Below are 19,844 nucleotides of genomic sequence, written 5' to 3'. Positions count from 1 at the left end.
GTATGCAGTTGTTTGTATCATCTGGAGAAAAACTCTTTCTTCCTTTGTTGCTCAAAAAACTGTGTGTTTGGCAAGATTTCAAGTGTCCTAAAAGGACTGCTGGGGATGGGTGTGTTTATTTAGGTACAGGATTTTTCACGAGTCTGTGGCTGTAACCATGAAGCTAATTGGGGAACAGATTTTGATAGCGGTTTTCCTATTACTAGGGTTTTTTTTTTTCTACTCAGATATAAAAAACCACCTGAGGTGGTTCAGAGAATTTGTAATTCTTCCATCTGCTTCCATCTCTACTTGGAGTTTTGTGGTAATGTGCATACTGTGTGTATCTGTTTCTGTGAACAGGAGTGTACTACAGTACTCTGGATTTTGGTGTGTAGGAGACAGGAATATACTATTTCCCCCCATACTCCCCTCCCGTCTTATTACCATGACACTTGAAAAATTTCTACCACTTTTTTATTAACAGGTCCTTGGAACATTTTCATGGTCTTTCTCCAACAGACATTGCCTCAATTTTTAAAATTGTAGCTCTGTGGAGTGTACAAGGTTTTTTCTACCCTGTTTCCAAAACTCTACTGTCACTACAATGCAGCAGTAGTGACAAAGTTAGGTTACTGTGTAATGCCTTTCTTGAAAACCCTATTTTCAGGGACACAGCTCAGAATTGACTTCTATTTAGTTTTCAGAGGTTTCTTCTGCCATGTGCTACTCTTCCCTCTTATGTTTTTAATTATTTACATAGTGCCAGCTGCTTTTAGTTTTTTGTGGTCTAGCTGTGTCTAACCTTTTTTTGAACCTCATCAGAATTTTTTTCCCAGCATGTGGGGCTTGTCCTCTTCATTTTCTTTAATCTTCTTTCCTCAGCAGTTAACTACTTAAATTTGTTTTGTGTATATGCACACAATATATTATAATAAAGATATTTTTTGTTAAGATCAAGGAGTTCTGTGTTCAACTTTTTTTTTTTGTGAGTGGGAGTTGATACAGTGTATTTTAGCTTGTACCTGTTACACACAGGTATGTTTTTCATCCTTGCCACTTTTCCTGTGAAGTGACAAACTTGTTCTATGTATGAAGTAATTGCGTAATTCTAAGACCAAAGTTTAGTTGAGTGTCAACACTGTTAGGGTTCCCAGTTCCTGTAAGACTCCTGATTTAGGCTTCTGTTTTTCCCTCATGAACCCATTATCAAAGATCCTCTGTGGATTGAAATGTAAAGCATCAGATCAATGTAACTGCTGCTAGAAGCAGCGATCAAACAGATAAACTTGTGGTGGATCTGGCTGTCATATGGCCACAAGAGAAGTCACTTTGGTGAGCTGATCTAATGGAAAACGAATCGAGTAGTTATAAAAAAGCTAAAAAACAAACAAACAAAAAAAAAACCAACAAAGAAACCACACCATTTCTTAAGCGCTTTTAATCTTATTTCACGATGGTTAGGTCTGACTTAAGGAAAAAGTGTGTGCCCAAGGGAGCAGAAAGATCAGGCACACAGTAATCTTTAGCAGCTAGCCTTGCCCTTATATTTGGATGTTAAACTGCCCTTAGGCAGTTGTTCTTTTGGAGAACCAGCTCTGTCAGGAGGCTGTAATTTGTGAGCTGTGAAAAGTGGACTTTATTCTAAGGAATGCAAACACATGGAGAAAGGCAACTCTAATGTTGTTTTGATTTCAAGTCTGAGATGGACTTGAGATTTCTACTATTCAGTTACTTTATTTTTGTCAAGACTGAGCAAAAGGCAGTTTTAAGGTGCTTTAGTGATGTGCTAACTGTGATTAGAGGATGTGTTCAGAGATAAGCCTCTATCTGTTTCAAATATTTCATGTTATGGGTGTGGTTTCAGTAGTAATGGAACCCCAAAGGTCTGCTGGAAACTGCTGCTTTTTAACTTCGTGGGTAAAAAAAAAAAAAAAAAAAAAGGGGAATTAGGTTAACAAGCTGGCTGTTGAAACCTGAATGAAGCAATTATTTTGATATTTCCAGAGCTGTGGGTCTAGGAAATACCTTAGGTTTTTTTGCTACCCCTTTGTTCAAAAAAGCTTCTTATTTGTGCTGGAAAATCTCACACAGGAATTGCCCACTAAAGAGAAGAGCTTGAGATATCTCAGTATTTACTTCTGTATCTTTTTATAAATTTATCAGTTATTTCATGGAAGTAGATTGATTGCTATTGAATAAAAAGCTAAAAGAATACTGCACTTTTGAAACAAGTGTCCTGATTGTAATGAAATCCCAGAGCATTGCAGAAGGAAATTTTATGGTATTTAGCCTGTCTGTTGATTTACTGTCTTTTTCTTCAATGCAGGGTAATGTTTTCTTGAAAAATTGGATAGATAGGTTTTCAGTGATGACATGAATATATTTAGGAATTTAGGAAAAAAGTAGTTCTATTTAGTTGTAACTTAAACTTGTGTCTTGTTTCTTCAGGGTCATGATGAAGAAGCTGTTGTGGATATGGGCAAAATCAGCTCTACTATCAATACAAATTTTGAGAAGGAAGAACTAGAGAGTAAGTTTGTGGTGGTTTTGTGTTTGATTAACATGTATTTTTTGCTTAGGGATAAAAGATGAATTTTCCTTGCTAAAAGGAATCAAAATTTTATGGCTATCATGAAATTCTGGGGTAAAACCGGGGAAAGGCAAAGGTGACATGCCCTGTTTTGTCTCTGTGCATGCTGGTAAATATCCACTGTTCTAATCTGTCACCAAAAAAAAACCCCCAAAATTACTGAAGCTTTCCAAGGAAAGCTTGCTTCTTAGACTTAGGTTTGAAAAAATAATTCCTGTCGGTAAGTAATTTTCCAGCATGAATGATGTCACGTTCTGCAGAATTAAAAGTCAGGAAACAGGGGTCATGAGGGAGATGTTTGTTTTCTTTTCTGAAAGTTAAGTGTCCTTGTGATTGTGGTCATGCACTTCAAATACTGAGAGTCTGAACAGACATGTAACTGTCCTTCTGGTTCCATAGTAAACTGTACGTTCCACAATCTGCTCTCAGTAAAGCATTAGGGTAGTCTTCATTATTTGACTCGGGATCCCACATTTAGCAATAAAACAGCAATGATTTAGTTTCATGTAGCAGAATGTAAAATTAGGTATTTCGTCTAAGACGTTACTTTTTTTCTTACTTGAAAACAAATTAGTTTGGGATGAGGATTCATGGATGCTCCTTAATGAACAAGGAAAAAACTAGGGGGGGGATCCAGTGTTAAAGTCTTCATTATTTACCTTTCACATGGAATACTCTTCTACATTTGCAGAATGCTAGAAGGCAGTAGATTCACCGAGTTGTACTGACTCTTGCACTGCTTCAGCACACTGGAAAACCATAGTGGCAGCCGTTTCTGGCTAAGAAAGGTTGTTTTAGGTTGCTGTGACATTTTTCACACACTGTGGTATAAGAGGAGACAGTTAAAAGTGATGGAAGTTGTTTGCTACTGCAATCATACTCTTGATCTGTCCCCTTCATTCTGTTACTGTTTTCTGTCTTGTGCTAACACTTCTGTTGGCCTGAACAAACCACAATCCCAGCTAGGTCTGTTAAGCCATTGGAAAATTTACCAGTCTGGCAAAGGAAGATGGTCAAGATCGCAGCTGTTGAGCACAAAATGCCACACTGATGGATGTGTGCCAGAGCTGAGCAGAGGAAGGGAGCATGGATGTGGGGCTGAGAGATGCAGCAGTGGAGGCTGTGACGATGCTGGTTTAGATGGGGTTCTGCTGTAGGGAAACCACTGCCTTGGCTGTTTCTGCAGTTGAATCTTCAGTGGAGATTTAAGGTGTCTCCTCCTTAATTTCTTTATCTTGCATTTCTCAGGAGATGACCCAGAAAAAGTGTGTGTGTATGTTTTGCAGGGAGGCAAGGGTTAAGGGGAAGCAGGCATCCAGCTGGAGTAGTGTTGGAGGCAGGAGCTTTAGCAGCTGTAATACCTCGACCCCAAGGAATGACATGGGAATGTGCAGCCAGATCTCTTCCCCAGTCTCTTTCAGAGCACATTCTTGTAGGAGTGCTTCAGCTTGTACAGCACTGCAGTTAACCAAGATACTGGGTGGGAAGGCAGAGGCTCAGGTTGCCTGAGGCAATTTAAGCACTTGGATGACTGCTATGGAAAATACCCCTGTCTTACCCATAGCCAAAGAGTAAATTAAGGTGAAATGTAGACTGCTGTCCAATGAACAATTGAGTCAACGTAAGTGCTTTTGAAGGGAGGAGTTGAGATCTCACTCTCCTCACTTTGCTCTTATCCATGCACCTCATCTTTTCTTTCACTCCCTCACTCATTTTGCAGTGGCCAGTGTTGGTATCTCAATGCAAGAGGGGGCTGGCTATACAGAGGTTTAACAAATAACTAGTAAGACACATACTTCTAGTAAGAAGTATGTGACCAAAAAAAAAAAAAAAAAAAGTTTTCCAGTAGTATTATCACATCTGTGAAGCTGTATATAGGTACACATTTTCTCACATAAATAGGCATTATTCTTAGTGTTCACATATATTTTTAGTATCTTGTATGTTTGTAAGAATTAAATTTTTATTGATAGAATGGAACAAGGGAGGGGCACCATATAGTTTGACTTTTATCAAAGTGAAAACTATTCCAAAGTAAGAACAAAATGTTTTTTCTTTCCTTTATGAAAGAGAAAAAGGTATGTAAGTGTGATTGTTCAACTCATATAGTCACCTTCTCAGAGATTCTTCAAACTCAAGGTGTTCTAGAGGATAAAATTATGTGAACTTATAGCTCTGTTTAAGAGTTCATTATTTATAAGCTATTATGATAAAAGTAGGTATGTGGAATGTTTAGGTTTTATTTTTAATTCTGGTATCAAAATCCTACAAAGAGAGAAATGGGATTGTTGGCTGCAAGCAGTAAAACAATTCCAGCTAGCCTTATTTTTCATTTTTGACACAAATATTTTCTTGTAAGCTTGGGAAGCCCTCTACTAAAGCATTGGGCATTGGAAGTGTTTTAAGACTTTAACCTATTTCAGTCTAGTCTCTCCATATGTGTTTCTGGTGACTTGAAAAGGAGTAGTAGGAATTTTGAACCTTTACACAAGTATGCATCGATGTATTTTCAAGGAGAGTCAGCAAGCAGTGCATTGAGTTCAGCTCTGGTGTGAAGCACAATACTTTTTAGACCCCATATGGACAGATGATACTTAACCTCCTTTAAGCATGTACAAACTAATGTTGATAGGTTTGATACAGCAGAGGGCATAATTTTGCTCTTAATACTAAATGAAAGGTGTCTTAGTGTTGTCAGTTTCTTGTATGTTCTGGAAATTTTCTGATGAAATGTTAATGGAAAGAGAAACAAATGCTAAAGGGGAAAATAGATCTTGAACTTGGAGCTTCTCAAGCCCTGCATTCTATTTATGGTGGTTGGCAGAGTGTGGTACCTGTCTGGAGTGACAGTGTTTAGGTTAGAAAGGTTAGGCACAGGCTGCTGGTTTCGTAACACTCTTCCCATAAAAGAGGAATGGTTAGAGATGGTAAACTGCAATTGTGGGCAGACTGTGTGTGTACTAAATAAAGATACTGCACTTTACTGAAGCTGTAAGGCCTTATTTTGAATTAACAAATGTCAGTTTACAGAAGAGCTAGAAAAGGGAATAACATCTTAAAATAACCTTTTTTAAGAGCACCTAATGTTCTTAACTTGATGCCAGGCTCTTTGAGCTGCAGTGAATGAGAGTAATAACAAAGTCACCCAGGAACTGGAAGTAAGGCATGAATATTAATGGCAGAGGTGTTTAATGTGGTCTTGTAAGGTGTACTTTCTGTTAAATGATGTTTAAGGAAAACTTTTTTAACTTGGGCTGGCTTGATACTACAAGGATGCGTCTTTTAAACTGTGTAGCTACTTTTCAACCTTGATTTGAGGATACATTTACTAGATACAGTGTAAGGGAAGAAGGGATACATTCTGTTACTCTTAGTGGGCATAGCAGAGATAAGCAGTTTACACATTGCAGAGGTTTCATTCCAGAAACAATCTTGAGGTCAGGAATGTGTGTCTGCGTAGACTAGTTTTCTGTGGCATAAATCCAAGCACCAGCTTTCAAGAGTTAAGATGGTTTAATAGCTATCTACTCTCACATTATCCCGTGGCAGGTGTAAGTAATGTTTACATTTAAAGTGACCTTATTATCTCTTATACCTTGATGAGCCTTAATTTTTATTTAAGAAATGAACCCTGGTTTTCACTTAATCTTAGTTGACAAGGACAAGCAATCAAATAATCCTGTATTTTTTCTCCCCTTAGGTGAATATTGTGTATCTAAGTAGAAGACTTGCTGTACAAGTGTTTCACAATTTGAAGCTTTTTAAAAGTGTTTGACATCAACTGTGTCCTAATGACTTTTTCCCTAACTTCTTTTATTTAAGAGAACAATATGTAATGTTTTTGTTCCGACTGCATTAGAAATTTTATAAAAAGACAGCTAACTGCAAACTATAATAGTTTTATAATCTGAAACACACATAAAATTATTATTTAAGTAATATGGTCATAAAACTGAAGTTCTACCAAACAGCATGAACCAAAACTTAAAACTTGCTGTAAACTCGATAGTCCCAGATCACTCAAATATAAAATTTTTGAGAGGAGGCAGAAGAGACTGCTTGATTCTACAACCTATTAGTTCTTGATGACTTTTCATAACCTTTACCTTTTTCCAATCCCTTAAAAACCAGTTGTTCCAAAAATTGACTAAACTTGTGCCTTGTTGGATATTAGAACTATTTCTGAATGGATGATTTCTTTATTTGCAGTTCACTGAAACTTAGTGTTTCATAGCACTTTAAGCTTTTAAATTTACCTTTTCTAATTTACAAAATAAATAAAAAAAGGAGAGAGTTTGAGGTTTTCTCAGGAATGAGTAACCCTTCTGTGAAGCAAGATTCCTTCTGTAAGTACCAGTAGATGCATTTGGCAAACCAATCCATTTACACGCTTGTAAAAAGAGGGGTGTGATCAAATTTGTTATGACAATGTATTTGTGACCCATTGATGAAGTCAGAAAATTTTCATTTCAGAAATTTCTTATGAAATACTTTACAAGAACAGTGTTAGAATGTGGAAGCCTTATGTCTTTACCAGGGAGATGGGAACTGATGATCTTTAAGATCCATTTCCACCCAAACCATTCTGTGGTTTTATGTTGTGTTCAGTAGACAAAGGGCTAGTCTTGAATGTTAATGGGACTTCCACTTGAATTGCTTATTTCTAGGTTTTCTCTCCTCCAACAGAAACAACCCTTTGAAATTACCTTATATGTGTATCCTTTTTCCTGAGCTCTGCTGCAGAGACAGGCTGCACTGAGGATCCTCAGCTGGGATAAAGCATGGGGCCCAGCTCTGCTCTGGCTCGGCTGTGCAGAGCAGGGATGGCTTGTCCTCCCTCCCATCAGCACCAAGGGCTGGCTCCTTTCCCTGGCAAGGGACATGGCTGCTGGCAGGGAGCCACAGGTCTGTGCCAGAATCCCTGTGTGGCACTACCACCCAGCACTAAGCTTTTCCTATTACTGTTTCTACTTGCCTATCTAATATAAACCCTTCCTGAATATTGTTGATTGTGTCTAATAGAAGCATTCAGTGAATTTTTATCTCTGACTGCCCCTATGAACTTATTTGGCTTTAAGTCAGAAAAAAAAATCACTTTTGTGTGTAATGAGAAATCTGACATTTACTGGTTTTGTCAGCATAACATGCCAATGTGTGTTATGTAGTGAGAAAACACTCTTCCTCAGTGCTTCACCCTGTGCTAACTATGGTGTGGGATTGTGCTTCTCAGTTTTATCAGTTCAAGTATAAGGAGTGTATTCTCAGAGAGACTGAATTCCTAGGAGCAGCAGGAGATTTCAGAGCCCAGGTACAGCCCAGGTTGTGTACTGGATTCTAAAATATGCTGTACTGTGGAGAACCTTTGGGTTCCACTCATGGCATGCAGTTATCCCGTGAAAGAATTTTCTTACTTCTTTCTATAGGTTTGGTTAGAAAATTTTATCCAAATGTTTAATTCTGAGAGCAAGAGATAGCTTTAGTTAAATAGTTCCTTTAACAAGAAGAATCCTTGGTAATAAAAGGACTTCTTAGTAGTCAGTTGATGTGTGGAAGACCAAGATTATGTTAAATTATTTTATATTCAATTTTGATACATTTAATTCTGTAGAAAATAATTTGACTCTTTCTTGGGAATGTGCATGAGAAGTTTATAAAATAAGTGAAAAATGCTGTTTGTTCTGAAATATTTAGTTTCTTTCTTATGACAGGAACTTCACTATCAATACTAATTTCTGCATTTAATTGCATCCTTCAGAAATAGAACATTATTTTTAATTAGAAAATTAGCATAGTGGAAGTATTTTTTGTGTATTAGTGACTTGAGTGATTTTTCATTATAAATAAACAAGGGTGTGTGTGTGTGTGTGTGTGCAGGCATTGTTCTTGTTCCTTAAGTTTTACCAGAACCAAGAATATTTGGAGAAGTCCTATGGGCTCTGAAATTTTTAAGGGCAAGAAAAGACACTTTTGTTCTTACTCTTACTTCTTTCATCCCTCTCCTTTTCCCCCATTTTTGTGCTTCTACCTTCAGAGCAGTCTTGTGACAGAAAAGGTCACAGAAGCTGTGCTCATAGATTGCATTGAGCTTATTTTTGTGCATACAAGTACTCTCAGTGATGTAAGGGAAATTAATACCAAGGAATGAGATGCTGTGTTCCAGATCTTTCCTACTAGGGTAATGCATTTGGAGATGTGATTTAAGACATCAAACAGCTGGATTTCTTCCCTGTTTTATGATCTTAAGGAATGGATTAGGGTCTCTCTTGCAGATACTCCAGTTTTTCCATACTGGAATGCTCCACGCTAGAATGAGATAGATTATGACATTATTTGATTAAAAAAGACTTCTGTATAAAATAGATTTTCCATCTTCAGATTATTATTTGAAGATTTTCCGTAGATGCAGTAATTCTTGTCACAAAACTCTAGTCTTCAGTTGGGAAGATAGGGTCACAATGGTACGTTGTGAAAGGGTGAGGGGGATCACACATAAGATGCTATATTGGAAGTGATAGTTGGATATTAGGATTTTTTTTTTCAGGTAGTGTGTTGCTGTAGGTTGGTATAGGTTGCCTAGATAGGCTGTAGAACATATATCCTTAAAATTACTAAAAGGATGGCTATCATCCTAACGAAACTGATCAAAACCATGGCTTCAGCTTTGAAGTTGGCTGTACTTTGAGCAAGGTTGGACCAGGGAGCTCACCTGCAGATGGTCCTTACATCCATCATTAATATATGATCGCTCTTAGTTCAAATTTCTACATAACAGGGTTTCAGAATCCACATAGATACAAACTTGGTTTCCTTTACTTTTTCTTGTTAAGATGGAGAACAATGTCCTTCTTTCTATGAAGCTTTAAAGGCATCTAGCCAAAGAAAAGAGAAGGTCCTGTGTGAAAAGAGAAGACCTAGTGATATCAGGGCATTTTTGTTGATCTCTCTCAGACTTCAGAAATCTTCTATTATGAAAATCTTCCACTTTCATAGGAGCTCTGGGGAGAAATCAGGAAACGTAGAGCATTTTCTTTTCTGTAAATGTTATAGGACTTCACCCAAAGTGACTTTTGGAGTGAGACCAACCATGTGATTGCAGATCAACCATGTGATGGAGACACGTTTCAAGATCCTAACACTTAAGTTTGTTTCATATTGATAAGGGCCTTAAGTAGTAAATACTCTCAGTGGATTTGAACAGCTAAGCTTGGATAAAGTCATGTTGGATTAAAATGAGCAATCATCTCTTGAGCTTTGTATTACTAAATTTAGTATTGGGCAGTCTACTAATTCTATTGATTATTGGTTTATAGTAATTCTGTAAGAAGCTTTGTTTGAAAGTGGTACTGTGCTACAGACATTTACGTGAATAAAGCTTTGAAGGTCACATGATGTACCTTTTGAACTTCTAAACACAATATTCAAGTAAAGGTTGTGTCCCTTGTGTCCCATAGCACCCCCATGCTAGAAACTTGAATCCCAACCTTTTTAGAGTTAAATTTATTTCCAGTGCTTTCACAGATGATATATTAATTTTATATTAATTGCCTTTCTTGGAGGTCTGCTTTTTAATTTTGTTGAGGTTTGGTTTTTTGGCCAAACCAAAATTTTCTGAAAAATATGAAATCTGAAAAATAACTTGTTTAGTCAATTCACTGGGAATGAAGGGAAAAAAAAAGGAAAAATGGCCATGTCTTTGTTTAACGTTGCTTTTCCTTGTAAATTATGTTTATAAGTAAATCTCTATCTGTCTATCTGCAGACATTATTACTCCTATCTGAATAATGAAACTTAAGGAAACACAGACCTACTCAGTGCAGCTATCTTATTTTTAGAAGGCTTCTCAATGCTTTGCTTTGTTGAGTTAGAATCAAAGTTAAGCTTGTCCAATTTTTATTATGTAGTTTTGTCCCACTTTGGAGTTGAATATGTCTGTAAGCAGTTTTTGGGTAATCATGACAGTATACTCAACAGCAGTAGTTTCAGATTTTCTAGACAGTAGTTGAAATATCTTTATTTATGACTGTGATATCAGAATGAAGGTCCCTTTTCCTAAGGAACACTCAGGTGCACTCATAAGCTTCTGTTTGCTGTAGGTAAATTTTTCTTGGTTGGTCTGTTGTACTGCCACCCTCACTGCTTGCTCTGAAAAATATTTCAGAGGCTTTTTGTCAACACCAGGTATTTTTTAAAGTTACTCTGATGGAATTACATTGCATTGTGATCCATTTTACTTTATAAATGCTGACAATCATTTGCTCATTGTCATTTCATATTAGTCCCAAAATACCATTGCAGATGTCTGAACACTTTGCATATACAGAAGTGCTTTGGGGAAGGTAGTCTTGATGTACATTTGCCTGCAAGACCATGTCTACGTGAGGAAATAGTCTCACAGTAGTCACTTCTGGGCAGTGTGGGCTGAAGGGCAGGATCATAACCCATGGCTAGACTGTTCCCTGTCTCTGTGAAACCCTCATTTGTTCAGGTGGCAAGAAGGTGCTTCCTTTAAATCTTTCTTTTTGGAGTGGAACAGCAATATCAAATGTTGTAGGTTGTGGACTGACCATCCAGGTTGCCTACTTGGTGTGCTTGAGGCAGCTATGAGGCACCTGGACATGATTCTGTGGTTTCTGTGATAGTAAAAGCCATTTGCTGTGGACCCAGGCTGTTTAAAAACACCTTCTGTTTGTTGCTTATTTCAGCTCAGTTTTTCCATAGCTTTTATTTGTGTCTTTGCAGCATATCTGCTCTCCTCCAAACTTTTCTACTCAAAAAAACAAGTTCTGTCTCAGTGCAATTAGGTAAAAGCAATAGACTTTATTTCCACCTCTCCTTCATGCAGCAACATGATCTTTGTCTATGGAAATGGTCACACTAATACAAATGCCAGTTTTTGCAATAGCAAGGTATATTGTTTAAGATGGAGATCCTTGGAAAATATGTGAGGGATTTTTGTCTCTTATTTGTGGGAACAGTCAAAGACCAAAATGTGGAAGTCCTTATTTCTCAGGGAGTAAAGTCCTGAACAGTGTCAGACTCCTTCAAGGTTGTTTTTTGTTGTTTTGTTTTTTTTTTCTTTAGTGCCGTGATCAAAACACATGCTTAAAATGTGTTTGTTAATTACATAAAATGCTTGATTACTAGAAGTGTGCTAGAGTTTCTCTTAGGAAGAAACAGTTCCTGCGAAAAAATCCAGCACTTTGGCAACAAATAGAACAGTTGGAGTGTATATATAAACTGTAGTTTGATACCTGCTAATTGAACATATAAAATAAAACAAAACAGAAACCCTAACAGGCACAGTAACAGGACTTGCAGTGAGTGATGGCTCGCTCAGTTGCAGCTTTGAGTGGAATGTGGTGAGTAATGCAGTTATTTTTGAACCTCATACTTTTGCTTTCCCTATGCATAAGGCTATTGTATCATGATGGTGTCAGCAACACGACCATTGTTAATGATGCCCCCTGATCATATTACATATATATATATACACCAAGTGCAGTGATTTATAGGCGTCACTTTGGCATTAATTTCTCTGGGAATTGCATTGTGCATAGCAGTCATGGAGGGCAGGGGTGGGTGTGCCAGGCAGGGGCTGGGTATTGTTGGAAGAAACTCACAAAAAGACAAGTCTCTCTCTATAAATAGGACTGATGAGTGCTTCCAGAAATTAATCTCTTTTCCACTCTTACATGGAAACAAATAGCTTTTAATATGCTTAATTTCAGATTTGGTCATAGTGCCAGTCAGTCAGCTCTAATTAAACTTGTGTTGGAAGTGTGTCAAGAATTGGATCCTGTTATGTAAAAAGGAATCTTTGACCAATTAATTAAATGTTGAACTTACTTGTGTGAATAATGGTTTTTGCTTGTATTTTTAGTCAGCACTGTAAAAATACACAAAACTTCTCTAAAGCAGTATCTTTTTGGCCTTAGAGATTCTTTTTTGGGGAAATAAGCTTGACATCTTACCACTTTTTGTTTCTTTAAAGCTCTATAATCACCAGGAATCTTAAACGTCTTCGTGTGTGCTAGGTACATACATACATATGTGTGTATGTGTAGTCACAATTTCTAGGGCTTGCCTTCATAATGTAAATTTGCTGAATTTGCATCTGTCTAAGAGCTGGAAGACCACTTCCTTTTCCTTTGGTTACTGTCAGTCTTCTGTAATAGCTCTTCAACACCAAGAAGCAGAGTATTTAGTGTTGTAGTTAATTTGTCTCTTCCTGCAATTGTTTGTTTAAATAGCAATGAAAAGCCTATTGTATATGCTATCTTCATTACAAGAGACATGGTAGTAATATGTTCATAACAGTCACTTGATTGATATCTTTTGCTAAGATGTTGATGCTAGTATTGTCTTGATGTCAAAGGTCAAAGGAAAAGCAAGATGTTGAAAGTACATGTCTTAAAGAGCAGTGTTCATTAATTTGAGGATGTGCTCCTAAATTTATTAAAACATTCTAGAATAGGGAAGAAACCCACCCCAACATCTCTGGAAGTTATTTGAAGTGTTGACATACATTTCAGAATAGAAGTTCCTGATACTAAGTTAATGGTGTAATTCAACATCAGTTTCACCTTGAGGTGTTACGCGTTATTTGAGAAAATACTGGCAGCTCTTTCAAGGACAGAAAACTACTTGCAGACTCTGAATGAAGGGGTAATTTCTTGATGAAGTTAATAAGCTGAACCAGGAGATTATTTTGCCATTCTTACAACTGTCCTGATATGAATCCCTGCAAAAAAAGAGGACTAAAATGTAATTTCTCTGCCTTGGCCTCGTGTATATAAAGTAGCTTCTTTCAGTGTTACAGGTCAAGCTTGTACTTCAGTATTATTTGTTTCACAACCAAATTCTTAAACTGAATAAGAACATGACCTAATTTATCAGAGAAATGAGTCTAGCACTAGTTCCTTGACACCCCGGAAGGACAGAAAGGACACGGTCATGTTAGTTCACTGAAGGTAATTTTTGTCTAGTGCTTTTGGATTGCTATTTCTTAAACCCCTTGTCTTTAGATACTCAATTTGGGTAGTAGGTAATTTTTTGTTTATTTGTGTCCTTTTAAACTTCCTTGAAAAGGCCACAGAGCTGTGTATATCGGAGTTCACGTCCCACTTGGCAAGCCAGGCCGTCGAAGGCATAGGCATCGTGGGCACAGGCACCACAGAAGAAAAAGAGAAAAAGATAATGATAGAGAGGATGGCCGAGAATCTCCATCATATGGTAAGAAGTTTGTTGTGCATGTTCTTCATGTCTCCTGAAAATAAGCTTGTAGTAGCTACTCTGTGCTCAAATGTTGTTTGTTTTGTGCTATTTCTTTTATTCTTGCTGTAATTAATGTCTTTTTGTGTACAATCAAACAAGGATTTTGTGGTTGTGTTTTATCTAAGTCAGAAGCTGTTGGACTTGGTCCAGCTGCCTGCATGAATGTTCAGCAGCCTGCACTGAATAGGTTAGACTAGAGCTTTGTAATGCTCTCCTGTAGCATGAAAATCTGTGTTATTTAAATTAGACACCTTTTTTCAGATTGTGTAGTCGTGTATGCTTCTTCCTCTGATTTTTGAAACTAAGCATGTAGCTGTGAAAAGCAGCATTTGCCATGGTAATTTGATCAATGATCTTATTTTATTTAAATATTTACTTCAGTCTTCTTGCTGTCTGTTAGTAAAGGAATTGCACTGCCTCATAAGTTTTTGGTTTGGATCATGAACTGACCTGCCTCCTCCCCCCCCATTGTCCTCAAGAGAGGACAATTTTGTCATATCATTCTCTGAAATGAAAATATTTGGCAGTATGCTTAGCAGTTTTTCTTCGACATTCTGAGTCCACTTTAATTCCTAAAGTGCCATGAACGAGCAGATTATGGTGCAAAAATTTAAGTGTGGACACCATGCTGTTCACTATTACCTTTCAATGACTGGCAGCATGTTCTGCATGGGGCCAGTACCTGAAACAAAAGATTTTGCAAATGGAAAAGCTCTGACAAATCTTTTACCATTCTCCTATGGTTCTTGGTTTCAACCATCTTCAAGGCCTCCCCTCCCAAATACAAATTAATACAATGGACATCATGTTTATAGAATCTTGCTATACAGGTTTTGAAGAAATAAGTGATATTAAGTTGACAGAAATTCACTTTTTCTGTTCTGGTTGCTTCTGTATGCACAGGGTTTGGCCAGATTCTGGGGTGTGTTGGTTTTGGGATGGAAACAATCTGCTATAGACCTTAACTAATAATGAATGTTGTTTAATTCAAGAACACATTTCAAAATGATGCTACTAGATGGTGGTATATACCAGAATAAAAATGCTAAAGTAAATCTCAGTGTGGAATTAACTTTGTTAGTAATTCAGATCTTAACCTTTAAATCTAAAAGGCCATCTTCCTACTACAGTAGAAGCCTACAGTTGTATATTCATGTATAATAGCTGTAAGAGTGATGTTTCAGTGAACAAAGTTAAATTTTTTAAATCTGAGAAAATTAAAAAAAAAAATTAAACTTGAGATTTACCTGGATTTTCTATTTCTGGCCTTCCTTGAGATAACATTGCAATTAGTACATTTTTTGAACCCTTGCAGTATGAAAATTCACTTGAGTTGAAACAAAATCTTTGTATAAATATATGTATAAAAGTATCTCTAGAATCATGTGGTTTAATTAGTGTTTTTTTTTAAAGTTTTGTTCATATTAATTGAAATCTAGTACTTATGTGATCAATAAGGATAGTTTAGTTTTCTAGCTAGTTATTGAGCTGTTCCACTAGGCATTATAGTATGAGAAGTTAAAATATTTTCTGGACACTTCAGCTGCATAGTTTTCTAGTTTCCTATGCTAATTTATACATACTGCTCCAAACATGCAATGAAAAATTGTATCCTGCATAAATAGCAACAGACCACAGAAAAATCTGCTGCTCTAACAGTCAGTGCCTGGCTACTCACTGATGACCATCTTGAACTATTGCTTGGGCAGCTGATCTGTAAGTAAGGCTGTTTGTTTCCATCAGCCTGTTTTGTTTTAACTTTTTCTTCTTCAGTGTCTTGTGTCATGATGGTATTAATTATTTTGTTCTCAAAATGAAAACATGGTTTCTAGTGTTTTGGTATATTAATTTCTAGGTTTTTTGAACCAAATTTGCTGGTGATGTTACTTTTCATATTGGGAATCTGTAGAAGAGCCAAAACCAATTGATTAATTTTCATAAACATGGATTTCCAGATGTTTTGTTTTCAGAAACAGTGCAAAGTTTTTAGAGAGCCTTCTTTTAAAGACATGTATATGTTTTTTTTATTCCTCTTCCCTCTTAAAGAGGATGTTGTCCTGCATATTTCTAGCTGATGGCAGGAGATTTTAGTGCTATGTAATGTTTCTGATTTCATAGAAGTATGAATTCTTCTAATTATTTAGTTTCTCCTTTTCTTCAAGACACACCATCCCAACGAGTGCAGTTTATCTTGGGTACTGAAGATGATGATGAACACATTCCTCATGATCTCTTCACTGAAATGGATGAACTTTGCTTCAGGGATGGAGAAGAATATGAATGGAGAGAAACTGCTAGGTATGTTTGGAGTAGATTGTTTCAAGGTATATCTTACAGTAACTTTATTTCAAAGAATTGCAAACCAGATTTGGCTTAGAACCATTGCTATCTGTAGGAGTTGTTTACTCAATTCATGCACAGCAACCCAAAACTTTAGTTCTTCTTTTCAAACTCTGAAAGAATCAATATTGTTTTCAAGAGACCCTCAGTCTTTCTGGTGCTGTGTTCTCTTCCCTAAAAATGATTATACCAAACATTTTGAAAGGTAGGAGTATGCCAAGTTATAAATATGGGTTTTTGTCCACCTAGTGTGGTATTTGCAATCTCAGAAATCTCTTTAGTATATCATAGCCAATATATTAGTATAATTTTTTTCTCAAACATAAAAAATTGGGTATTATTTTTTTTTCTTGGGTAGTATTTGATTCGTTTTTGGCAAATTGTATGCCTGAACATTACAGGGATGCCGATTAGTTGCTTCTTTCTACCTATGCATTGTGAGGAATTCTTCTGCATTTAGTACTTCCAGCTACCTTGTTGCATGTTAACTTTTGTAGAAACTCAATTTGCACAATGCCTGTGAGTGGGAATCCAGATCAGTTTATAGTTTCACGTGTTAATATTGCCTGGTTCTTAAATGTCTGACTTAGCAGCCTTAGGAGACTCGTACATGCTGTATGGTATGTTTCAGACAGCTTTCTAATCCCAAAAGAATAATGAAATCAAGATGCAGATCAGGTAATAAGGCAGTCAGCTATATTCTTCACGAGAACATGTGAATAGACAGGTATTGCTCAAGCCCAAAGAAACAGTATGGGTAAAACTGAAACAGTTGAGTGCGGTTATTAAGGCCTGATAAAAACATTAATCAGTTGGGCTGCCTGAGAAAATGAAAGCTGGTAGGATTTCATGGGATTTTCTGTTCTATGTCATGCCTAAGCCACATGGAAGAGTGGGATTGCTTGCCAGATTTCCTTCCCAGGAGAAATATAAATGTGTACCTGTGAACACATTTCAGGTGGCTGAAGTTCGAAGAGGATGTTGAAGACGGCGGTGATCGATGGAGCAAGCCTTACGTAGCGACTCTGTCTCTGCACAGTCTCTTTGAACTGCGGAGCTGTATTCTTAATGGGACGGTCATGTTGGACATGAGAGCAGACACACTTGATGAGATAGCAGGTTGCAGCAAAAATTTTTAAAAATACTTTATTCCTAAATTTTGATCTATAACTTGAGGTGGTTTTGGTGATGTCTATGTTCTTGAAAATACTGTGCTGAAGAAACAGGTATGTGCATGCTTGCTGCACTTCTCTTGGTCTGGTTGAGAGGAGCTGGTCCTACAAATGTCACTTACAAAAGTGGATGAGTAGAAGCTCCTTAGTTTGTACTTTAGGCTGAGGCCCAGAACTTGCCTTAATGTTCTAATCCCTTAATGTGTTCTCTGTCTTTGTTTCTACAGATGAATTGTAAATATCTGCCAGAACATTTTAGGAGTTATTTGTGCACTTTAGTACCATAATTATTAATCATATTTTGGCTGACGTTAACATGATGCCAGTAGTGCAGTTGGTTGTTGCACATCTGGTAATTTTTTCACCTTTATAAGAGGTGAGGAGAAATAAATGCTGTACATGTTGTTTGACCTACTGTGCTGAGTGTCCTCACTAATCACATGGTCATTTTGGATACAGGCAACTTTGAAGACTTTCATACATATAGATATATATAAATATATAGATACATGCACATATATATACATTATATATGTCTGCTTGCTCCTAAATGAATTTAGAATTAGTTCTACATAATTTTCCTGGTATCTCTTGCTACAGGTACCACACAGTGGAATGCCTTCTCAGGAATCATTAGACATAGGGTTAACCAACATATGCCTGAAGGACAAGATGTTTTGGCCTTAAAAACTTTAGCAGCACTTGAAATGTTTTCTTGTTTTGAAATCCTTGAAATTCACTCAGGAAATTGGTATTCCCTTCCTATTTTTCTGACTTACTGAGCAAGAGCATTCAGTACATCTTTGTAAATGTAATGTTTTGATTTATAATTTTATTTTTGGTAATCGAATTTAGTGATAATACATAACCAAAGTAATTGCTTAATTCCATGTAACCAGCACTCTGGGTAGCAGGCACTTGAGTTGCAACTAGGATGCCTTAAGAGATTGTGTGAATTTGTTTCAAGTTAATTTTAGGCGCCATTTTGAAGCATGTGGCTTAGCAGTGCTTGGTATACAAGTGTGCTGTCTTGTTTCCAGGAGCCAGCAGTACCCAGTAGGTAATACTGTTTGTTACTCATAACAGGAGAGGGAGGGTGGCAGGTTTCCTTCTGAGAACCTGTAACAACACTGGTGTGTTACCAGTGATCTCAGAAAGAAGCTGCACTCTACTGACAGACACTTTACTGCATGTTGTTCTCTTAGGATGGAGCCCTACCCTGAGCCCTAACATTTTTCATTGTGAGAAGTTCTATGCAATTTCAGTTTAACAATGCAGTTAAGTCTTGATACATTAGTTAAACCTGGGAAAATGTATTTAAAAATTTGTCACATAGGTTTGTGTTTCTTTGTGCAGGTTCAGGTCTTTTATGAATTTGTTTTATATTTTTTATTATTTAAAAAAAATGGACCTGTAAAGAAACACAGTAGGTATTTTCTCTGATCTGTAGGCTTTCTTTCCTGGTGTGAGCATACTGGTGAGATGCCCTTTTGAAACTTGATATTGTTTGACAGATGAGTAGTTAGTTTTAGATTATATACCTAGACTTTGTTTCATACTTCCTGTTCTAAAGCATATGAATCACATGAAGTTCCATAAAGAGTCTCAGTAGAGCATCTGAAGATGACAGGAGTTGTGTAATTCCTCTCATTCCATAGCAACTTTCACTTTTATGTAGTTGTATATACTTCTGAAAGAAGGGAACACCAGGTTAAGACTCTCATACATCTGTTTTCCATTGTGTTTGTCTTCGTGAACTCACTCCTAGTGTAGGTTTGTTGAATACAATAAATACATTTTTTGAAAGTGAGTTTTCATTGAAATTTGAAGTAAATGGCTCAAATTACAAAGTACTTAGTACCTTACATTTCTTGAAATGATGCTACTAATAAATACCCTCTCTTGGATCTGCATGTTGTGCTTTTCGTATTCTCACATTTTCTTGTTCAGTGACATCTGAAAATTTCCTGTGGATTCTTGAAGATGGTTTTGCTAAAGAGAAGATTTTTCTTTTAAATAGATTTTGACTTTCTTTTATTATTTGATACGACTACAGTGCTTGAGTGAGGCGAAAGAGAGATGTGATAGCTACCTATATAATTTTCTTCTTCTGTTATTATTATGTAGATATGGTTTTGGACAACATGATTGCCTCTGGCCAGCTGGATGAATCCATAAGAGAGAAAGTGAGAGAGGCTCTTCTAAAGAGGCACCATCATCAGAACGAGAAGAAATTGAGCAGTCGGATTCCTCTAGTTCGGTCTTTCGCAGATATAGGCAAGAAACATTCTGACCCTCACTTGCTTGAACGAAATGGTGAGATAAGTTGTAGCCTCCAGTTCATACTAACCTGGTAAATGATGCTCTCACTGGGAGATGAAGGAAAGGTCAGCTGGTAATAACAGATAAGTGTTTCCTTCTCGATGAGCAAAGAACTAACAATAAGAGTGTGTGTGATGTGTAGCTATGGATGATATTTTTGAATT

At 36.8% G+C, this 19,844-nt stretch overlaps 1 protein-coding gene across 7 annotated transcripts in view; it reads left to right on the top strand.

Annotated features, from left to right (window-relative positions):
- SLC4A7 (solute carrier family 4 member 7) overlaps positions 1 to 19,844 on the top strand; it is a 93,827-nt gene that overhangs the window by 33,428 nt on the left and 40,555 nt on the right. For 4 of the 7 annotated variants that reach the window (XM_077176970.1, XM_077176957.1, XM_077176986.1 and 1 more), the window contains exons 2-6: positions 2,431 to 2,512; positions 13,661 to 13,804; positions 16,009 to 16,144; positions 17,145 to 17,305; positions 19,486 to 19,674. In XM_077176970.1, the coding sequence (XP_077033085.1) occupies positions 2,431 to 2,512; positions 13,661 to 13,804; positions 16,009 to 16,144; positions 17,145 to 17,305; positions 19,486 to 19,674 (712 nt within the window). Of the gene's footprint in view, positions 1 to 2,430; positions 2,513 to 13,660; positions 13,805 to 16,008; positions 16,145 to 17,144; positions 17,306 to 17,606; positions 17,735 to 19,485; positions 19,675 to 19,844 lie in introns of those variants that run through there. The other 3 variants (XM_077176978.1, XM_077176965.1, XM_077176984.1) reach the window with 2 other exon arrangements.

The sequence above is a fragment of the Agelaius phoeniceus genome, chromosome 1 (genome assembly GCF_051311805.1).
Source record: "Agelaius phoeniceus isolate bAgePho1 chromosome 1, bAgePho1.hap1, whole genome shotgun sequence".
Classification (NCBI taxonomy): Eukaryota; Metazoa; Chordata; class Aves; order Passeriformes; family Icteridae; genus Agelaius; species Agelaius phoeniceus.
The sequence above is the reverse complement of the archived record's forward strand: the minus strand, read 5'-3'. Positions and strand labels throughout refer to the sequence as shown.